Source organism: Bolinopsis microptera, chromosome 6, assembly GCF_026151205.1.
Source record: "Bolinopsis microptera isolate Bmic1 chromosome 6, MBARI_Bmic_1.0, whole genome shotgun sequence".
Classification (NCBI taxonomy): Eukaryota; Metazoa; Ctenophora; class Tentaculata; order Lobata; family Bolinopsidae; genus Bolinopsis; species Bolinopsis microptera.
The window spans coordinates 20,759,484-20,783,265 of NC_087077.1; the positions used below are offsets into that span (position 1 = coordinate 20,759,484).

The 23,782-nt window shown below is 38.6% G+C and overlaps 2 protein-coding genes across 2 annotated transcripts; both read left to right on the forward strand.

Moving 5' to 3' along the window:
- The first annotated feature begins 265 nt into the window (after positions 1 to 265).
- On the forward strand, positions 266 to 15,772 carry LOC134817286 (uncharacterized). The gene is made up of 5 exons (XM_063826419.1): positions 266 to 321; positions 516 to 680; positions 7,965 to 8,076; positions 8,402 to 8,525; positions 15,201 to 15,772. Exons 1-4 carry the CDS (start codon positions 272 to 274, stop codon positions 8,468 to 8,470), a joined length of 396 nt encoding a protein of 131 aa, XP_063682489.1. The 5' UTR covers positions 266 to 271; the 3' UTR covers positions 8,471 to 8,525; positions 15,201 to 15,772.
- A 372-nt stretch (positions 15,773 to 16,144) lies between these two features.
- Positions 16,145 to 21,955, forward strand: LOC134816962 (uncharacterized). The gene is made up of 6 exons (XM_063826023.1): positions 16,145 to 16,376; positions 16,782 to 16,965; positions 17,162 to 17,272; positions 17,563 to 17,658; positions 20,549 to 20,679; positions 21,376 to 21,955. The coding sequence occupies exons 1-6, from the start codon at positions 16,241 to 16,243 to the stop codon at positions 21,756 to 21,758; spliced, it is 1,041 nt and encodes a 346-aa protein (XP_063682093.1). The 5' UTR covers positions 16,145 to 16,240; the 3' UTR covers positions 21,759 to 21,955.
- The last annotated feature ends 1,827 nt before the right edge of the window (positions 21,956 to 23,782 follow it).

Sequence of the window (23,782 nt, forward strand, 5' to 3'; positions counted from 1 at the left end):
GACCTTGTTTGTGGTGATTCGTTGACTAGGATGATTATCATAGTTGTATTTTGGGCAACAATGATATCTATATCTAAACTTATTGTGTACTTCTAATTTGTTATCTGTTATGTTCCCTATATTTCACGGTGAATCTCCTTTGTGAGAATAAGGTGCCCCGCCCCGCCCGCGGCCGACCCCACCCCCACCTGCACCCCAGACCCTTATTGTGAAGGAGAGGTGACTAGGGTTATGTAGGCTGTAGCACACATCTAATTATAATCGTTTTAGGATGCTGGCCTGTGATGATTTCTTGGACGATATTGCTAACATCGAAAAACAGTTAGTATTTTTTTAATCTTTTTTAATTGCTATATAGCTATATAAAGCTTAATAATAATATCTTTAGTTTCAAAACTTATAATTTTGTGTCCTTTTATTGATTAAATGTATTAAGATTGGTAGGCACTCCTAATTTGAGAGGCTTTTGTTGCCCACAGCCTCACCACCACACCACTAACACCACATTACTTCAGTTACTACAACACTGGATACAGTGCCGGATGGAGTGCGGGCAAGGAGGAGGGAGAGAGGGAGGGAGGACCTCTAGGTTACAAACAAGGAGCCCTTCTTGCTAAGGAAATACGTTCATATCAGATATTTGCTGAGACGCTGATCTTAAATATTCATACTCCTAACAGGTACAGACGCTTAAAGGGGTTCTTTTTAATCTTTTGGAATCTTGTTCAATTGTGGTTATTGTTTAATTTTAAGCATCATTTAATTTGTATGCAGAAATATGACGTGGCCATTTTTCATGTTGCAATAACGACTCTTTTTTAATAACTCTTATATGAAAATGTAACAAAAATTATACACAATGACAGATTCATTAACCATAGTGCAATTGTCTATTTATTAATTGTGGCGATATATTAAATGCGTGCAGAATTCATAAAACAAACTCAAATTATGTTTAACGCAATGGTCACGCAAATTCTATAACAATGTAATTAAATTAACTTCGAGTTCTTTTTCTAAGCATGTGAAATGTGAATTTGTCACCGGTAAGGTTTTTAATTCAATCAAAGCATAATGTGAACAATCAAAATGAGTTAAAGAAAATAATCACGATCACATTAAATTATTTAAAATCAAATTATCATGCCAAAACTTAAGGATATGTGGCAGCAGCTGTAGGCTCACATGAAAATCCCTTGTAAGAGCCATGTTAAGGGGACATACACCAAAACCTTTTTTGCCGGGACCCGGGATTTGACTTCATATTATGAAAGTATAGATTACAACTGTAAGATTTGAGGAATTGAAAAATTCTTTTGAGAGTACGCACATTCGAAAAAAAAATTATTTTCTTTTTCGAAAGTTTTGGAAATTTTGAGAAGTCTGTCACTGTAATACCGATATTTCAGTAATTTTAAACGATTTTTGGCTGATTTTTTTACTGAACATTATTAACAATCCGTACAAGAAGCCCTGTAAAGGATTTTATAATTAAAAAATAGATGACGAAGTTACAGACCAAACAAGGTCGAGAGAAGCAAAATTGAAATTTTTGTAAAAATCAAAGTTGTATATTTTACCATTCACCCAGGTCATAAGATATCGCTTCAAAAGTTCTTGTGAGTGTAGCTGATGATCATATCCAACTTTTTGGAACAGGATTTCTCTCAATTTTTAGTTTTAAGGTATGAAATGTGGCCTCAAACGACTTAGTAAAATTCATCGTAAAAAAGGGCCAAACATGGCAGATTTAAGGCTTAAAATGCCTATAACTCAAAAAGCATCCATTTTTTTGAAATAATTTTTACAGAATCGTAATCAGCTTGAGAAGACGAATCTTTTAGTACCAAATAGGTTATTTTAGAAGACAAATTGTCTTAAATAATTTTCTAGTTTGAACACAAGGGTCCCCCCTTGTATAAATTTTGTACAAATTGTACACATTTTTTTATAAATTTTGTGTCTTAAACTATTATAAATTTGGTACTAAAAGATTCGTCTTCTCAAGCTGATTACGATTCTGTAAAAATTATTTCAAAAAAAAATTGATGCTTTTTGAGTTATAAGCATTTTAAGCCTTAAATCTGCCATGTTTGGCCCTTTTTTACGATGAATTTTACTAAGTCGTTTGAGGCCACATTTCATACCTTAAAACTAAAAATTGAGAGAAATCCTGTTCCAAAAAGTTGGATATGATCATCAGCTACACTCACAAGAATTTTTGAAGCGATATCTTATGACCTGGGTGAATGGTAAAATATACAACTTTGATTTTTACAAAAATTTCAATTTTGCTTCTCTCGACCTTGTTTGGTCTGTAACTTCGTCATCTATTTTTTAATTATAAAATCCTTCACAGGGCTTCTTGTACGGATTGTTAATAATGTTCAGTAAAAAAATCAGCCAAAAATCGTTTAAAATTACTGAAATATCGGTATTACAGTGACAGACTTCTCAAAATTTCCAAAACTTTCGAAAAAGAAAATAATTTTTTTTTCGAATGTGCGTACTCTCAAAAGAATTTTTCAATTCCTCAAATCTTACAGTTGTAATCTATACTTTCATAATATGAAGTCAAATCCCGGGTCCCGGCAAAAAAGGTTTTGGTGTATGTCCCCTTAAAGGATGAGGGGACCTTAGAAAAAGTTTTTTTTTTCTCGTGCAAATCCTTTTATTACATTAATCGTTTAAACCACTTTAGTGAAATCCGCAAAGTTGTATTTCATTCGCGCGCCGAGATATCCAGCCAAAACAATTTGAACCTGTGACGTCAATTATGTGAGTTGCTCTGATCCGCGCATATAGAAATACAGGTAAAATGAGCGTGCGGGCCGACTAAATTACTAATTAAGAATAAATTAACAATTTACGATACTAACAAGCCTATAACCAATGGAGAGGAGACTTTTTATGACCGGTTGAAAAAAGAATTATCACCCTACGATAACCATGAGCCGAGATACACCTGGAATAAGATTGAAGTCATACAGAAAGGCATGTAAATTATGTATATATTTATAGCTCCCAACGTAACACCTAGCAACTCCCTGTTCCGTACCACAGTTGATATATCAACATGTCATATCAACACAACACGGTCCTAATAAAAATGGATCGGGTAGGTATGAAATGCATGTCTTCATTCCAGTTGGACAAGCACTAAGCACCAAGCTTTTAAGTTCTAACTCACTATGTGACACTACTTATAACGTAAGCAAGATTTGCAACTATTACACCAAGCAATATTATATTTATACCAAGCATAGCAGACGAACACATCCACATTCGTTACGCTTTACACTCAAGTCACAGCAAACTAAAACGGTAAATTATAAATGAGTGTACAACTAAAGGCCGGTACACGCGCAGTGTCAAACCGCACGTGCGTACTCAGATAGGACTAGAGGCGCCAAGGGCCAGCTAGTAAAATGTCTTCTACTACATCATACATTCTTTTTAATTGTGTCCATATCGGGTTTCAAACAAGTCAAAACAAAATAGCAGTTTGTGGTTTAGTTAGCGAGCAAATAAAAGGGTGCGCGCGCACGTTGGTCTTAACACATAAGTGACGTCACAGCCCAAAATTGCTATCAGCCAATAGGAGCGCGGCGTGATATTGCACGAATTATCGATTTCACAGTCCAGCGTATTTTTTGATTCTACACACTTTCACAGGACTTAAACACGAATATTTGGAAGTAAATTCTAAGGTCCCCTCATCCTTTAAGGTCCGGGAACTTTAACTCTATATTAGTTTATTAGAGTAGTACAACAACTACTGATCTTCCTTAATCATGTAATGATGCATAATAAATCATGTAATGAAATATAATAATATATAATAATAACAACTACACACTACACAGCACTATAAAATTGCAATTGGTGGTTAAAGTCTGATGTTTCTACAGTCTACACACATTATTATCAGCACCACGTGTGTTTCAAACAGAAATAAACAGTTTGGCTTTAATCAGTCATATCTCCATTAGTTCAAACCTCCCCCCCCCCCCCCCCCCCTTTACCTGTCTATCTGCACTGGCCACTGCAGAGTCTTCTTCCAGTACCCAACGTATCTCCTCCTCAACTCCTCCTTCCTGCAGATCAAGATGACTGGATAAAGCACTGCGTATATTAGAGGCAGTGTGAACTCTGTGAATCCCACCAACATTCCAATAACCGCTACCTCTTTATCGGAGTAACTTTTATCCTCGAAGTAATTCAGCAACAATATGAGCTGGCAGATAATGTACGCAGCGTTACAGATGAAGAAGAGGAGAGATACGGAGAAGACGGTGATTGAGACCTGACGGGCGGTATTTGGCATCAGTGGGGAAACTTCGTCTTCTTCTTGTTCCCGGAGTGATCTCCTCAGGTGTTTTACTTGAATTATCATACATGTTAGCATGATTAGCGGGGGGCCTAGAAGGTAGACAGCTTCAATTGAAAGAACAATCCCATTGAAGATACTATCACACTTTTCAGTGCGTTCGCCAAACCCATAATATATAGCCACAGCCGTAATTCCTCCAGGCATAACGAACAAAAACTGGTAGTAGAGATAGATGTATGCACCCTGGTGAACAAGATTTGGTATAAAACTTAGGACAATGGCTGTGAGTATGATGGGCGATGGCATCTGAAACATGAAGCATCATTATGGCAAAGCAAAGGCAAGCTACAATTTTCCGTAAGCGCTGAAAATTGATCCTATGAAAAGGATTAGAGACCTTAATGGAAATGGAAATGGTCATCACTAAATTGAACACTTTGGACCAATTGACACCAGGAAGTGCAGTAAGCATGTAGTAAACCAAGATCTTGTAAAGGACAGTCACATCAACCAGTCCTGTGTACACTAGGATACTGGTCACTGAGAGTACCAACTCTCCTTGTGCTCTGAGAATGTCAGACAAGGCAATACCCATGAACAAATTGGGGATTAATTTGTTTCTGTCCTTGTAGTAGCTTCGAAAGATGAAAATGTTATGGATCACAACTATCACACTCAAAGGTATGGTGAGAGGGGCTAGGTAGAAGAATGCTCCTTTGAAGGCAAAGAAAACTTCACGGTCAGAAATATACTGTATCCGATTCATAGCGTATCTGGTGAGTATTTGAAGGTTATGAGAAAATGTTAAACTTTGTAAACAATAGCTGAATAGCTGCAGTTCAATCGGGAGGTTAAAATGATGAGATACTATTAACGTACTATATCAACCATATCCATAAGTGGGTAGGGGAGGTCTAATACGTATACTTTTTTTTCAGTGACAATAATATGCTGACAATAAACAAAACTCATAATATCAAGTGACTGTATTCTGAGTTATGTCCATAAGGTACAAGGTACGGATTCCACGTAAGGATTCCTGCATCAATAAATCAATGTATTATCTACTCACAGACATGTTTCAACCTTATAACAAGAATGTAAAAAAGTTCACTCATGTACCCTTCAAGAAGTTTTCAAAAGTTTTACACAGGTTTTATTATTATTATTAATTACACCATTAAAATATTCAAAACCCCTAAAAGAAATCAAGTCATCCTAAAATGGTGATCAGTACAGATCAGGACAGCTAGAGTTAAAATTTGTTTCTCCAAGCAACTCTATCATCAGCTAATATCTTAAGCTTATTAAGATCATTCAAAGAGTTAAGTTTTAAACCTCTACGGGTCAAATCATTCACAATAATCTTGAACAAATTCTTACGATGCGCACCGACGCGCCCTTTACAGTTTGTTGTGACAGCAAACTTTAACGCTAATGCAGCGGGGGAGTCATCAGCACTACGCAAGATATGACCTAGGAGCTTCCACCTTGCTTTAGGGACACGATCTGATAGCTTTACTGAGTTACATCTTAGGTATAAGTTTGCATTAGATATTGTTCCATGAGGCCAATAAATGTTCAGTAATGATCTAATGTGTTTTCTATGGCAAATGTCTAGTTTTTCTAGTGACTTTGCAGTAGGGCACCAACTACTGCAATTGTACATGATGATTGATACAATTTGGGCTTCGTATACTGCTATCTTTCTGGTAACGGAGATATTCTGCTGAGACCAGATCTTGGTGAACTTATAGAAGGCATTGTTCCCAGCAATGCATCGAGCAGCTATATCACTTTCACTACACAACAATGACCCAAGAATCTTACTCTTCCGCCAATCTTCATTTCCACGTAACATGGTATCATCACGACCAGGGATTGTTTCTCCAACAGGAGCGAGGAAAACATGGGTAAATTCTGTTTTCTCTGTGTTAATGAACAGGTTAAACTCCTTGAAGACTTCCTTGGCTATTGGTAGGATAGCTTCTAAGGATTCTTTTTCCACGTTCATGAAGTTACAATCATCTGAATACGCTGACTCCAGTGGCATACCTTCTTTTGAAACAGGGGGATTGGGTATGTGTGGGGGAGATTCTGCTAGTCGATGGCGTAGTTCTATAAGAGCTCCTGCAAGGACAAGAGTGAAAAGCTTGCCGGAGAGACTGTCACCTTGAAAGGATCCAAGAAGACTCTCGAATACAGCAGATAGTTCTCCTTCCACTCTGACCTTGAGCATGGTGTTGGTTAAGAGGAGTCTTACTAGCCTGAGGTCGTCGTCTGTGCATCCAGCTTTGACAAGGAGGTCAAGTATTGTCTGGCGTTTGATTGTGTCAAATGCTCGAGACATATCTATGCCCATCTTGTGATACTGGAAGTGTTTACGCGTGACAACCGATATCAACATCCGCTCAGCCCACACTAGATCACCACAACTCCTACCATGTTTGTACCCCGCCTGCGTGCTACCAGTGAAAGCATCAACTTTGTCTTCGATTCTCTTCAGTACAATCATGGATAATATCTTACGAGCACCATTTGATAGACATAGAGGTCGTAGACTAGTGACAGGACCGGCTGGTTTGCGAGGTTTCGGCAAGGGGGTGATGATGGCTTCACCTATAACATCAGGAAATGAATTGGTCTCCAATGCGTTATTGATGATCTCGGCATATTTTGACCAGAATTTTGTACTAGCATTTTTCAACCACTCGTTGTAGACTTTATCTGGACCAGTGGCTTTGTTGTTCTTGAGAGATTGGGCGGCTTTCTTTACTTCATCACATGTGATGGGTATGTCTAGGCAGCGTCCATCCCCTATAAATGCTTGAAGTGGTTCATCCTCACACGTGAACTGCTTTTCGTAGTAGTCTCTGATCACTTGAGCTTTACCAGCATCTGTGGCAACAAAGTTACCTTCTTCATTGTGGACACTGATAGTAGATTTGGGCTTAGTGTCAGCTAGAGTACGCACAGCTTCAAACATCTGTGTCATCTGTTGACATGATGGTTCGAGCGATGTCATCGGCACGTGTGTCAGCAAGGTTCTTGAGATGCTTACGGATGTCTTTCTGTAACCTGTTGATCCTTGTACGGACTTGAGTTCTGTCGGCAGCTTGGTTGTTACAGTTAAGTGCAGCTTGCAGGGTTTGTCTCTCTTTTAAAAGGGCTTCAACAGTAGAGTCACTACTGAAGTTACGGTTTCTGGAGCGTGGTAGGGTCCCGATTACTTCATCAGCAGTTGTTTTGAGGACATCCATCAGGTTAGTGAGATCATCATTAGGGTTTGATGTTACCTGAGAGTTGTTGACTTTCTGTTCGACTGAAAGTTGGTATTTGACTTTGGTGGGAAGGTCAGTGGTGAGCAGGGAATTGTTGTATCTCTTAACTACTGAACTTATCTTTTTTGTAGGAAAGATTTTGTAGTAGGGGGCTAGTTTGATCTTACAAGCAACGAGTCTGTGGTCTGAGTTAGTAGTAAGACCGCCATATGATCTACAATCTTGGAACATGAATCTGCTGCGTGTTCTGCACAGAATATAAACACAGGTTTTAAACCTACTATATATATATACTATACATATTGTTAAATTGATGCAGCTTAAAAAGGTGTGTAACACTACCTCTTCAGTCGAATAACGAGAGCATTGGAGAGTCTACGAGACATGTGCTCTACCTTTGTTATAGAGAACACAGAGGATTTGATAGAGAGGTTTAACTCGGTCAAAGCAAAACACAGGCAGGTTAGCCCACACATGTTTCAATTTAAGGTATCGATGCTTGCAGAAACTTCGATTATTCGTCCTTCATTGTGTAGTTCTGTTGTATATACGTGATTGTCAGGAAAAAGCATTTGTTTCATATGACCTCACAAGTCACAATTGTTTACCCGGCCTTGATAATATGTTAACAATTTAGACTGACGAGTTTCACGAGTATTATATTCGTATTTTGTTTTAATCTACATTTTAATATATTATGACCACGATTTGAGCAAAGTTCTGTTTCCCCTTTTTTTGTATGGTTTATTCAGTGTTGTATATATATAGTTACAAATTACAATCTCAGGTATGCTCTCTACTGAGCAAACAACGGAACAATGATACACAAAGTCCCAGTCCTGACATGTCCTTTTAACACACGTGACTCACACGGATACCCCACCTGGAGTCTCAGTCTTGCAGCAATACCGGTTAGGGTTGTCTCTTTTTAGGGTTGTCTGTTTTTAGGGTTGTCTGTTTTTAGGGTTGTCTCTTTTTAGGGTTGTCTGTTTTTAGGGTTGTCTGTTTTTAGGGTTGTCTCTTTTTAGGGTTGTCTCTTTTTAGGGTTGTCTCTTTTTAGGGTTGTCTGTTTTTAGGGTTGTCTGTTTTTAGGGTTGTCTGTTTTTAGGGTTGTCTCTTTTTAGGGTTGTCTCTTTTTAGGGTTGTCTCTTTTTAGGGTCGTCTCTTTTTAGGGTTGTCTCTTTTTAGGGTTGTCTCTTTTTAGGGTTGTCTCTTTTTAGGGTTGTCTCTTTTTAGGGTTGTCTCTTTTTAGGGTTGTCTCTTTTTAGGGTTGTCTGTTTTTAGGGTTGTCTGTTTTTAGGGTTGTCTGTTTTTAGGGTTGTCTCTTTTTAGGGTTGTCTCTTTTTAGGGTTGTCTCTTTTTAGGGTCGTCTCTTTTTAGGGTTGTCTCTTTTTAGGGTTGTCTCTTTTTAGGGTTGCCAGTTTTTGTTAGCTTAGGTTTCACTTGATTTTATTCTGAAATATGATAGTTGTCGTGGTGTCACTCTTGATTTTGTTTAATTTCGTGAATCAATTTTAGGAGTGAATCAATAGATTTATGTGTAATAAATTCAACCAATACATTGTCTCAATTTAAAACATGTTCACTTCTTAATTTATAGCTTCTATGTAGTATGTACAGAGTTGTCATATGAACTTTACCCCAGATCTAGCCCATTTCTAGGTCAATTATATTCAATCCATGGATCACATCACTAATTGTACGTCACTGATTGATGACGTGATCTGACCCCTCTTTGGGGGCCGGATCAGTTTCCGGTCCCAAAGTCTCCCAGTGGTCAAATGATGCAAAGTTCCCGGGTTTATCCTGTGGCACATTAATGATGGAGGATCTTGAAGCGCAATAACCAAATACCAAATTATTGTACAAAGCTTAACGCGCGGCTTTTACACACGTGTTCACATGTTAGCTTTACGTACGTTCGTTCGCTCCTTGCTCGATGAACAATATGTTACATACCGGTTATGTTAAAATGTGGTTGCGGATAGCTTCTAATTGTCTAATTCCACCAATAATGGAGATAGACAGAATATAAAATTTTCCACAGTTAAATCAGATATTTTTGATTTATTTCATCTATTGCGTGGTATCAAATTTATGTTCCATCAGGCATCATCCTTTAAACTGTTCTGAGATTTAATATTGATAGTAGATATGATGTAAGATTTAGAATTATTATCAAATATACCCAAAAATTAACTCAGTAAGATTATTTGACATTTCAAAGACGATTCTAGTTCATGAACTGATTTGAGGATACTCAAATCAGTTCATGAACAAACAAAATACCTCTTTTCGGACTTAGAATTCCTGTTAATATAAAATATTCATATTCAAATGGGAAATTGAAATCAGAGGCGAGGTGATTGATTGCTTTTCAAGTTCATAAAATATCTTTGCTTCCATTTTAACATTTTGCACAAATCTGACTTTCCTGATGAGATTTCGCACTGTGCTCACAAGGGTCACATTCAAAGTTCAGATTCTTTTTGTTTATGGTTAACTCCGATTTTGTATTCACGTTGTCACAATGTTGTTCTCTACTGTATTAAACATATCATGACGTTGGTGTCAGCATTTAGTAACACATAAAACACGCTTCTTTATAATAACAAGAAATCAACTTCTAGTTTGATAGGTGAAAACATTCTTTGATTTACTCCCAAAGTCGAGATTAAAAGATTTGTATAAAATATTAGACATGTTCGACATCAAAGGTGAAAATAAAGGTAAAATAATGTTTGTCCTTAAATTAATTCCGTACTGATTAATTCCATATAATACTGAAACGTTAATTCCATATAATACTGAAACATTAATCGGTGCTTATTTGGAGTAAACATTCTTTCTAAATATAAAATAAAGAACGTTTTATCTTCCGTACTGACTCCTCTTCTTGAGCACAGTTTATTCCAGGCCATCACGTGTTTTGCAGCATGTCGTTAAGTATATCTTCGTAAGTTCATACCCTTTCTTGTCTCCTGAACATGAAGTGCAGCTGATAGTTACTCCTCGTAAAATACGAAAAAACTGAAACATTTCTCGGTTAGACTATTTTGAGAATGCGTGACGGAAGAGATACTTTTTAGACGGTGGTCAGCAGTTGCCGAAAATATTTTATTTGTAATACTGAAAACTGAATACTCACCTTGTGTACAATAATTGTAAATGCGTAAAACAACACAGTACCAGCAAACAGATGGTTTTAGAGCAAACAAGTGGTTAGCTGCATTCTCAGGATTTCGAATGGCGATATATGGTTGTCGACTGTCGAGATACAGTGTATGTCGATATACAGTGTGATTAGCGATATATTGTTGGGTTTAACCATCTTGCTGGAACCTGTCTGTGGCTTTCTTCTGTTTAAAAAAAGATATCTTGGTTAAGGTACAGAATCCTGTTGTGAATGAGCTCTGAAGTTGTGAAGAATAGTGTCGAGAGTCGGTCGAATTATTGCCTGTGCTTGTATGATCTTACAATTAGTGGTAGCTCGTTGGGATGGTTTGTAATTATAACTGTGTCACAGTGTCACTTGTCGGTCGTTTTCCTGACTATACCTACATTGAGTATTTCCCTGTGATGGAAGGAGAATCAAAACAATCGAAGTAAAAACTGAAAACGGCAACATAGCTACCAGTCTTATAGAGAACTGGTGAACCTAAACGTGTAGGTAGGGGTACAGACAAACATAACGAACAACGTAAAATCAATATTAAGAAGGTCATTCTTCTTATCTTCGCATAATATGCTATCAATTTGCAAAACCGCTTAATTTTATCAGGACATTACTGCACACCCTGAACTCGTCGGTATTTATTCTGGCATATTTTGTGTCTACTTGGGTCATGAAATCTTTGTCCTACAGTCATCTGTACCGGGAATGATGACAATTTTTTATTGTTTCTTGAATATTATCCGCAGAATTTTGATTAACGAGCTCGTAAATCGTCACAAGATGCCTATTAATTTCTGAGCTCCGCTTTGATCTTCTGATTAATGTGATTCCGAAGAATTCCCACTGGTAAGAAAATGCCAATTATGTTGTTAAAGTCGAATTACGTTGAGAAATTTCGGGGATGAGGTAATGTGAGCGGGATTTTTACTAGGTACAGGATTAATAATCCTTAATGTGGTAATCTGTGCCCTTAATAGTTAATACAAATTGCCCAAAATTTATTGACGCTGCCATGTCTTTCACTTCATAATCACTTGATTAAGTTCATTTAAGTTATTGATAAACAAATTTCTTGCACCTAAATTATTTCTTAAAACAGATAGTGATTATGATAGCTATGATTTTATGTAACTCCGGTTCATGTACCTCGGACTAACAGTTATGTATTAAAGCCTGCTGTATCAGTTCTCATAATGGAGATGTCAACCAACACTGATGGTGATGTTGGTGAAGACTATTCACTGCTGGCAAAGGAAGAAACAGAAGTGGAATGCAACAAAGAGGAATATGCTTGCTCTGTCTGTGGGGTGATTTTCTCTTTAGGGGACGACTTAATACGGGTTTATAGGGACAATAACATCACTGAAGTTGACGAATTTTTTTTCTCTGATATGTCGGTGAGAGACGAGCCTCATATTCTTCACGGAAAGAATGTAACAGGGACAAAAGGAAATCGCGGCATGTACGAAATCGCGATTTTTCCCATTTTTTGCGACAAATTTTATATGTCATCTGATGTCGCCTGATTGTCGCGGTATCGCGATTTTTGGCCAAAATAATCGCGATTTTCTTTTGTGATTTTCTTTTGTCAATGTAACGAACGCCAACTTGGTTGAAACTGATTGCTATTCTGCTGAAGAATAGAGTTCGAAATCCATACTCTTAAACCCTCTACAATCTACATCCAATGAGAATGAAAAGAGTTTGTCAAGCGGAAGATAAATTTATGATTCCTAGCTGAAGTGGCTGACAAAAATCATGGAGGAGTTCAACGATTGTGCGAGATTCAGTTATTATACAGCTCAACTTTAATTAATATCAATGAACAGTGCTGACACCTTGAAAATGTATTCCTCGAAATATGGATCAGTGTTTCTAAGTCTACACATAGTGCATCTCGCTGTCTTGGCGCTCACCCACTGAGACATTTTCAACCTTTGTTGTTGTTCTTTCCCTGTTTATCTCGAATCTTCGAACTATTTATGTCAAATACCGAGTTGATTGTTTATAAATTAATAAAGCGGCTCGCTTCTAAATTCTTCTGCGCCGATGCATTCGTTCTCATTTATCATTATCTCATTTTAAAAACAGCCATGCCGTTTATTCGTTTGTTCTGTCTCATTTCCTTTATTTAAAGGACCAGTTAACTGAAAAAAAAGTTATCCTCATATTTTGACAGATTGTGACAAATAGCAAACTAAGCAACGAGTCGAAATTCCTAAATCTCTAACTGCTCTCTAACGCGTGTAAATAGCGTTTGTATTATTTTGGCGATGACGTCATAAAGTCCCTCTTGCGCGCAGAGTAGCTCGTGAGACTGTATTTTACAGGTAAAAAATGGACATAATACAATCTTTTCCCCCGAATAACTCGAAAAGTAAGTAATTTAGGGTACATGTTGCTTCATAAGTTGTATATAAACATGGCCATTCTGCACAATTTGCACACATTCAAAAACCTTTAGGGCCTTCATAGCCCAATTAACAAGATACCCATAGTTTTGCATGATTTCTGGAACCGAAAATCAGTTTTTCGCCAATAACTGAAAAAGTAAGCACTTTAAGGCATATGTTTGTTCGTAAGTCATATATTAATATGCTAATTGCGGTTCTTTTGCATCCTGTCTGAAGACTCCATCACGATCATATCGAAAATGGGCTTAGCACCACGCCCAAAATGGTTTTTGGCGAATTTATCGAAAAGTAAGGATTTTAGGCCATGTGTTGCTCAATAACTCCTATATAAACATGCATATGCGGCTTCGTTCAAGCCTATTTTGAAGTCTCTACGACCTTCAGAAGCAAGGGGTCGGTTACGTTATTGGGTCAATATGGGCGTGGCCCTCCTGGGTTTTCTCCACGGTCAAAAAAATGTCTCCAAACGAAAATCGTTTAATCATAACTTTGGGAAGGTCTGTGCAAAGTTTCGTGAGTATTAGAACATTTGCAGGTTCATTTCCATAAATGTCCATAAATGACTGGACTACACAACTTTAGAGTTAACTTTAGAGAAACTCATAAGTCATTTATCTCAAATTAAGCTGTTAGTGTCCATGATCAACCTCTGGCGACAATGTTTTACCAAATGTAAAAATCAGGAGTAATATAAAAAAGGTGTATTTTTAGATTAAAGTGCTAGCTCATAGTTTTAGAATTGTATAGATTAACGTTGGTCATTTAGCCATCTAACAATCGATCGTGCCGTAATATATGGCCAGAGAATAATAGGGTCTTGGAAATTCCATAGTTGTTCAGTGGGTCGATAGACTGAACACGTTTGCACTTGGTATTTAAACTTACCAGTAGTTTATTTATGTTATGCACCGATGATAATGCAATTAGGATAACAACTAGGTAAGCCGGAAGTCTAATTCAAAACACACCTCACACCGTACACACCTCCAATCAGTAATTTTACTATTTGGTAGACCGGGTATTTTGGCGGGAATTCTGTTCCCACGGCACTGTTCTGATAGAAGCTACTTCTACTAATGGTCCCAGAGGAACGGCCGTAAAGTAGCCAGACTTCTTGTCTCCTGTACTGGCAGACACTTGCAGATTAAAGTTAGAAATTTCGCTATGCTATAAATATAATTGCTCTCGGAATTGAACAAACTCCTACTTATCTGTATCCTTTCTAAATTCGTTAGAGTTTCATGGACTGGGGAAAAATAATCGGTACAGTCTCCCTGCTTGTGTAATTAAGCAATGAAAACAATCCAAAATTATCACATATGACATAAGTTGTAATAGCAGAAACTTTCTAACCGTACATTCACCCGCCACTGTTCAAGAACCTATATCACTGTTTAAAATCATGACGTGAGCACTGTACATCCAATCAGCTATTCCTTTAGTTAGGATGATAGCCAAAACTATAAGGATTTTGGAGAACTAGGGTAATAGTCATAATTCTAAAATTTGAGTGAGTTACACGTGTTTTATTGACGATGATAAACATTTGTAACGTAAATTACGCTATGCAAGCGCGCACTGAGGGACTTTATGACGTCACGAGGCCACAGCTTATTATTGCAATAACACGCGTTACACGTACGCTAGAGAGTTGGTTCTTTCGGCGATACGATTCTTTACCAGTTTGTCACAGCTGATTTAAATCTTAGCCAAATTGGAGACTACAAATTTTTCAGTTAACTGGTCCTTTAATGAATTGGGAACTTAAGAGAAGGTCAAAATTCCTCGGAATCTAACACATTTTGGCATTAAAGGTCTCGAACCGGTAAATGTAATCGTAAAAACATTATACAGTATAAATTATAGAAGCTATTTGAGTATTAATCATACTGTTGATTATGGGTCACAAACCGTTTAATGAAATATTCCAACTTACCTTAAAATTATGACTATTACGATGCATATTTCCAATTCCTGTACGTCGCACTATTATTTAGGTATTAAAGACGGCTGTACCAGTTGTTACGAAGATGTCATCCAACACTGATGGTGATGTTGGTGAAGACTATTCACTGCTGGCAAAGGAAGAAACAGAAGTGGAAAGCAACAAAGAGGAATATGCTTGCTCTGTCTGTGGGATGATTTTCTCTTTAGGGGACGACTTTATAGTTCATTATAGGGGGAATCATACTATAACTGAAACTGGAATTGACGAGGTTTTCGTCTCTGATATTTTCGTGACAGAGAAGGCTATCTTATTAGTTATTGATCTGAACATAAAGTATAATTTTGGAGACGTATGTTGATTTTAGCTGAATTTATCGAGTTTGTTTTCTCGAGTCGACTCAGTGATAAGCAGAATATTTGAGATTTGAAGATGAAATGTAACTTCCAATAACAGGGAGAGTGGGATAATCATCTGTAATCTGTATCTCAATTTAGTTTTTATATTTAATTTGTTATAATATAGTTAAGTAGTGCTTTTTATTAAAATCATATTTTGCAGCTTTATTTTAATCCAAAGTGTTTCGACAAATCTTAACTTGATTTAAAAATACAATCGAGGGCGATAACTAGGACTAGACAGTAAAACCAAGATTTAAATTTAATTTGACCAAATTCGACTTATTTGGATCGGTAGATCTACTGTTTGTGTTGAATCTCGAAATATTTAATGTCAAATCATGTTCTTTAAACCATATTACATGTAATAATGTTTTGCAAATATCTTAGCTTTTCAATTTATACTTTTATCAAAGAAGTATAATCTTTGGCATCTTGATAATTCTATAGGAGTCTTGGGTTCTGTGTGTCTCAATGATCGGTGACAAATAAATAAAAATGATCGTTCCACCAAATTTGGTTTCGTGTTTCTTGTTTACCAGCTTTTTTCTAAAGTTTAAATACTCAAGGAATTCAAATGATTGAAAATGATACACTTTACTTCTGATTTGAACTAGATGATGTAAACGAAGCTGGAAACGAATATAATTAAAAGTAATTTAATTTAATTATCTGTAGAGGATACCAATGGTAAATGGAAGAAATCCAAGACATCCTGAAGATAACGTTTAAAAGTCTGAAGAAGAGAGATGCGGACTTGAAGAATGTGTTGGATACACGTTGTCAAAAATGCTGCCGGAATTTAGTTCTTGAACAAAATTTCAAAAGAGGTACAATAACTTCCAAATGACACGTCATTTCACCATAATACGGAAAATTCCTTGATTTTACCCTCTACTTGCAATCTTACCACCAGGGTCCCCTAATTATCTTATCTCCAGGCCCCCTAATTATCTTATCATCAGGGCCCCCTAATTACCTAATCTTCAGGGCCCCCTTATTATTTTATATCCAGGGCCCCCTAATAATCATATCTCCAGGCCCCCTTATTACCTAATCTTCAGGGCCCCCTAATTATCTTATCTCCAGGTCCCCTAATTATCGTATCTCCAGGCCCCCTAATTTTCGTATCTCCAGGCCCCCTAATTATCTAATCTTCAGGGCCCCCTAATTATCTTATCTCCAGGCCCCCTAATTATCTTATCATCAGGGCCCCTTAATTATCTTATATCCAGGGCCCCCTAGTGACCCACCCTCTGAACACCTCTCCCCTCCATCCTCTTGGTCTGTCTACTCTCACTCCAACTACCCCGGTCTATTGGTTGTGAAGGGAGCGTTCTCACCTGATGGACTTACAGATCTACTGAGCAAACTGCTGTTAGACTACCAAGTCAAGGATACATGTGGGGCTGATGTTAGGTTTTATTATTTTCTTTATCTGAAGACTTTTTAGAGTAGAATAGTTTTTGTCAAGTACTAGGATTTGTAATTTTCATCTTTTTACCAACCTTTATAAAGTTAGCTTACAAACTGTAGCACGAGGCACCCACCCACTTGATTTTAGAATGATAACTTTAGATTTCAAAGATTAATGAACGTTAGAAATCTTGTGCAGGTCAAATCTAAGTTGTCTTGGAATAACTTGCCCTGAAAGCAAAAGTTACTGGTCTACTACAGACGATCAACAACATCTTCTCATTGATAAACTCCGCTGGGTTTCAAATGGGTAAGCGTGTCCATCATAATCCTCCACTTCGATGATATACAATACAGTATACAATGTATCATGTCATCTCAATGTATCATACATCTTAATTTTCTAGATGAAAAAGTAATTTGAGATGATAATTGAGAACTTAAATAATGACTCGAATAATTTTCAAAGACTAGGAGTAGGATGCGTTCTTTTGCGCTTACTTTACAGCTTACTTTACAGCTTACTTTACAGCTTACTTTACAGCTTACTTTACAGCTTACTTCACAACTTACTTTATCTGATCTAAACCTACTTTGCAGCTATCATTTTGACTGGACTAAGCGAGAGTATCGGACAGGGTTCAAGTCTCAATTTCCTGACGATCTGGCAGATATTGGTTACAGTGTCGTGAAAAGGTTACAAGATAGTAATTAAATTTAAATTTGCACTATAAAAATTGATTTCAAAGACATAAGTTAAAATAATATCCTCACTTTACGCACTAACACATTAATATTACTCCAGCTTGCATATAATATTAGTTGGTTCTAAAAGGACTATTAACTTTGATTTAGATAGTAGGAACATTCCATTTGTAAATACATACGATTTGTACAATTTAAAACTTTTAGCCTCTGATAGAGCGGGAAGGAAGAAATTGTTATAGCTTGTGTATCAGTATTTCTTTTTTTCTGGCTACTTATCAGATCTTTAAGATGTTCATTTATGTTCTATTTTTGATTTGAATAAAGTTATATAATAATAATATAATAAAAGGGGGGGGGGGGGGGGGGGGGGGGGGGGGGGGCCAAGTGGATATTTGTAGATATTTGGATAATGTCATCCACTTTTTTCGTGAATTATCCATTACAATAATCTACAAATATCTACATTTATCTACAAAACATGTATATCTCAAATATGTGGCCAGAAATTCTACTGAAATTTTGGAGATAAATTTGTAGAATTTGTAGAATTTTCGTGAATTATCCATTGACAATAATCTACAAATATCTACATTTATCTACAAAAAATGTAATCTCAAATATGTGCCCAGAAATTCTACTGAATTTTTGGAGATAAATGTATAAATTTGTAGAATGTCATCCACTTTATTCGTGGATTATCCACTCTACATTAATCTACAAATATCTACAAATATCCACTTGGCCCCCCCCCCCCCCAATAAAAGAGGGGGGGGTGTCACGTCCGTCTATGTCCGCTTGTCTCATAGAATCCAAAAAGGACAGGACATAGGCGGACATAGGCGGACATAGGCGGACATAGGCGGACATAGACGGACATAGGCGGACATAGACGGACATAGGCGGACATAGGCGGACATTAATGGACACCTAAATTGCTAAATAAAATGTTCAATTTTTGCTGTTATAGGGGGGATCATGTTTTTTGTCCGTTCGGTACCCTATATTTTCAAAACGGACAAAAAATAGAGCGGACAAAAACGGACAAAAATGGACAAAAACGGACAAAAATGGAAATAACATTTAGATGCTTCCTCCTCCTACTCTTCCTCCTCCTCCCCCTGGGTCTTCCTGATCTTCCTCAGTCCTCTTCCTCCTCTCCTCCTCAAATCCTCAGTCCTCCTCCTACTCCTCCTCCTCTTCCTCAGTCCTCCTCATCAGTCCTCAACAGTCCTCCTCCTCCCCAGTCCTCCTCCTCCTCCTGAGTCCTCCTCCTGGGTCCTCCTCCTGGGTCCTTCTCCTCCTCTTCATCCTCCTCCTCTTCCTCCTCAGTCCTCCTCCTCATCCTTCTCCTCAGTCCTCCATCCTCCTCCTCAGTCCTCCCCCAGTCCCCCTCCTCCTCCTATTCAGTCCTCCTCCTCCTCCTCCTCCTTCTCAGTCCTCCTCCTCCTTCTCAGTCCTCCTCAGTCCTCCTCCTCATCCTCCTGAGTCCTCCTGAGTCCTCCTCCTCCTCTTCCCTCTCAGTCATCCTCCTCAGCCATCCCCCTTAGTCCTCCTCAGTCCTCCTCAGTCCTCCTCCTCAGTCCTCCTCCTCCTGGGTCCTCCTCCTCCTCTTCATCCTCCTCCTCTTCCTCCTGGGTCCTCAGTCCTCCTCCTCCTGGGTCCTCCTCCTCATCCTTCTCATCAGTCCTCCTCCTCCCTAGTCCTCTCCCAGTCCCCCTCCTTCTCCTCCTCCTATTAAGTCCTCCTCCTCCTCCTCCTCAGTTCTCCTCAGTCCTCCTTCTCATTTCTCCTAAGTCCTCCTCCTGAGTCCTCCTCCTCTTCCTTCTTAGTCCTCCTCCTGAGTCCTCCTCCTCCTCCTCCCTCTCAGTCATCCTCCTCAGTCATCCTCCTCAGCCATCCTCCTCAGCCATCCTCCCCAGCCATCCTCCTCAGCCATCCTCCTCAGTACTCCTCAGTCCTCCTCCTTCTCAGTCATCGTCAGTCCTCCTCCTCAGTCCTCCTCAGTCCTCCTCCTCCTCCTGGGTCCTCCTCCTCCTGGGTCTTCCTGATCTTCCCCAGTCCTCTTCCTCCTCCCCTCCTCAGTTCTCCTCCTCCTCGTCCTCAGTCCTCCTCATCAGTCCTCAACAGTTCTCCTCCTCCCCAGTCCTCCTCCTCCTCCTGGGGCCTTTTCCTGGGTCCTCCTCCTCCTGGGTCCTCCTCCTCCTGGGTCCTCCTTCTCCTCCTGGGTCCTTCTCCTCCTCCTCCTCAGTCCTCTTCCTCCTCTTCCTCCTCCTCCTCCCTCTCAGTCATCCTCCTCAGCCATCCTCCTCAGCCATCCTCCTCAGTCCTCCTCCTTCTCAGTCCTCCTGGCCTCAGTCCTCCTCCTGAGTCCTCCTCCTCCTCAGTCATCCTCCTCAGGTCTACTCCTCCTCCTCCTAGGTCCTCCTTCTGGGTCCTCCTCCTCCTCCTCCTGGGTCTTCCTGATCCTTCTCCTCCCTCTCAGTCATCCTCCTCAGTCATCCTCCTCAGTCATCCTCCTCAGCCATCCTCCTCAGCCATCCTTCTCAGCCATCCTCCTCAGTACTCTTCAGTACTCTTCAGTACTCTTCAGTCCTCAAAATGTTTGTCCGCTAATGTCCACCAATGTCCGCTAATGTCCACCAATGTCCATCCAAGTCCGCCAATGTCCGTCCGGGTCCGCCAATGTCCGTCCGAGTCCGCCAATGTCCGTCCGAGTCCGCCAATGTCCGTCCGTGTCCGCCAATGTCCGTCCGTGTCCGCCAATGTCCCAAAAAACACGTCCGTTGTCTCATAGAATCCAAAAAGGACAGGACATAGGCGGACATAGACGGACATGACACCCCCCCCAAAAGAATAGTAATTAAACTCTTGATTTCAGTCTGAGAGTCAGTAGTGACGTGAAGCCAGACTCAGCAATAATGAACTTTTATCATCCAGGAGATACTCTCTCCTTCCACACAGATGAACTTGAGTGGGATCTGAGCAAGCCTCTTGTATCGATTAGCTTAGGTATGCGGGCTTTTCAAATATATTTCTTATCCAGATCAGTTAAGAATTTACCTGAACAACAAGCTCTGATATTGATCCTAAAAACGTATAAAATACGAATACGACCGTGAAAATTTAGTGTTGTCAATTATATTCGACTCCTCAAATAACCCCTCAAATAACCCCTCAAATAACCCCTTAAATAACCCCTCAAATAACCCCTCAAATAACCCCTCAAATAACCCCTCAAATAACCCCTCAAATAACCCCGCAAATAACCCCGCAAACAACCCCGCAAACAACCCCGCAAACAACCCCTCAAATAACCCCTCAAACAACCCCTCAAACAACCCTTCAAACAACCCTTCAAACAACCCCTCAAATAACCCCGCAAACAACCCCTCGAACAACCCCTCAAATAACCCCGCAAACAACCCCGCAAACAACCCCGCAAACAACCCGGGCTCAAATAACCCCTCAAATAACCCCTCAAATAACCCCTCAAATAACCCTGCAAACAACCCCGCAAACAACCCCTCGAATAACCCCTCGAATAACCCCTCAAATAACCCTGCAAACAACCCCGCAAACAACCCCTCGAATAACCCCTCGAATAACCCCTCAAATAACCCCGCAAATAACCCCTCAAACAACCCCGCAAATAACCCCTCAAATAACCCCTCAAATAACCCCTCAAACAACCCCTCAAATAACCAGGTTTACCGGGAATACTGTGTGTGGGAGGAACAACAAAGTCTGACCCTCCCATCTCCCTCCTCCTCACCCACGGAGATATCATCATTCTGTCTGGACCCTCTCGTCTGGCATACCACGCTGTACCTAAGGTCTTCACCTCATACCATGTGAGAACATGCGAGCATGAGGTGGTTAGTAGTTCAGACTTGAAAAGTGAGGAGGATCACAATGTTGGGTCGGATGTACCGATCTGGATAAGTAAGTTTGTTGATGGCTTGTCTTCAGACCGGTTAGAGAAGATTGATAAGTCCTTATCTGCTGAAGAGTTGAAGGAGAGGATCAGAAAGTTTTTGCCGAGGACAAGATTCAATATCAGTATTAGGCAGGTAGAAAAATATGAGTGAATAAGCTACTTTGCGTCGAAAATAAATCTTTCGTGATTCCATTTCTTTATTTGTTGGTAAAATTGTTGCATTTTTGATCTTCGATATGTTATGCAGTTTTGTATGTTGAATATGATTATATCATATTAAAGTATTAAGTTCTTAATAATGTAATATACAGATTTAATTGATATTTTATTAGTTCATTTTCTTATCACAGTTCAATGTTTCATTACACACACTACGCAATGTATCCCAACTTAAAATGATAGTTACCCTGTTAGTAAAAACAGCGTAGGTATCTTTAACAGAACCATGTCGTGCAACTTCTAATACCCTTTACTTTATAAGCAGAATGGTTCCATACAGTTGCAGTATTTCTTTACCCTATACTTTATAAGCAGAATGGTTCCATACAGTTGCAGTATTTCTAATACCCTATACTTTATAAGCAGAATGGTTCCATACAGTTGCAGTATTTCTAATACCCTTTACTTTATAAGCAGAATGGTTCCATACAGTTGTAGTATTTCTTTACCCTTTACTTTATAAGCAGAATGGTTCCATACAGTTGTAGTATTTCTAATACCCTATACTTTATAAGCAGAATGGTTCCATACAGTTGTAGTATTTCTAATACCCTATACTTTATAAGCAGAATGGTTCCATACAGTTGTAGTATTTCGAATACCCTATACTTTATAAGCAGAATGGTTCCATACAGTTGTAGTATTTCTAATACCCTATACTTTATAAGCAGAATGGTTCCATACAGTTGCAGTATTTCTAATACCCTTTACTTTATAAGCAGAATGGTTCCATACAGTTGCAGTATTTCTTTACCCTATACTTTATAAGCAGAATGGTTCCATACAGTTGCAGTATTTCTAATACCCTTTACTTTATAAGCAGAATGGTTCCATACAGTTGTAGTATTTCTTTACCCTTTACTTTATAAGCAGAATGGTTCCATACAGTTGTAGTATTTCTAATACCCTATACTTTATAAGCAGAATGGTTCCATACAGTTGTAGTATTTCTAATACCCTATACTTTATAAGCAGAATGGTTCCATACAGTTGTAGTATTTCTAATACCCTATACTTTATAAGCAGAATGGTTCCATACAGTTGTAGTATTTCTAATACCCTATACTTTATAAGCAGAATGGTTCCATACAGTTGCAGTATTTCTAATACCCTATACTTTATAAGCAGAATGGTTCCATACAGTTGCAGTATTTCTAATACCCTTTACTTTATAAGCAGAATGGTTCCATACAATTGCAGTATTTCTAATACCCTATACTTTATAAGCAGAATGGTTCCATACAGTTGTAGTATTTCTATACCCTATACTTTATAAGCAGAATGGTTCCATACAGTTGTAGTATTTCTAATACCCTATTACTTTATAAGCAGAATGGTTCCATACAGTTGCAGTATTTCTTTACCCTATACTTTATAAGCAGAATGGTTCCATACAGTTGTAGTATTTCTTTACCCTTTACTTTATAAGCAGAATGGTTCCATACAGTTGTAGTATTTCTAATACCCTATACTTTATAAGCAGAATGGTTCCATACAGTTGTAGTATTTCTAATACCCTATACTTTATAAGCAGAATGGTTCCATACAGTTGTAGTATTTCTAATACCCTATACTTTATAAGCAGAATGGTTCCATACAGTTGTAGTATTTCTAATACCCTATACTTTATAAGCAGAATGGTTCCATACAGTTGCAGTATTTCTTTACCCTTTACTTTATAAGCAGAATGGTTCCATACAGTTGCAGTATTTCTTTACCCTATACTTTATAAGCAGAATGGTTCCATACAGTTGCAGTATTTCTCTACCCTTCCCCTCGGAGCGACTAGCCACTATAGCTATGAGAAGTGTTGCAGCCGACAAGGAACCCAGAAAATCAGGTATTTGACACGTCATGGTATCCCAGAAAGAGACGCTCGGTCTTTTATTTTAGACTTGTTTTTAAGTATTTGTGATCATGGAAATTTCAAAATAGCATTAACATTAATTGTAGGTA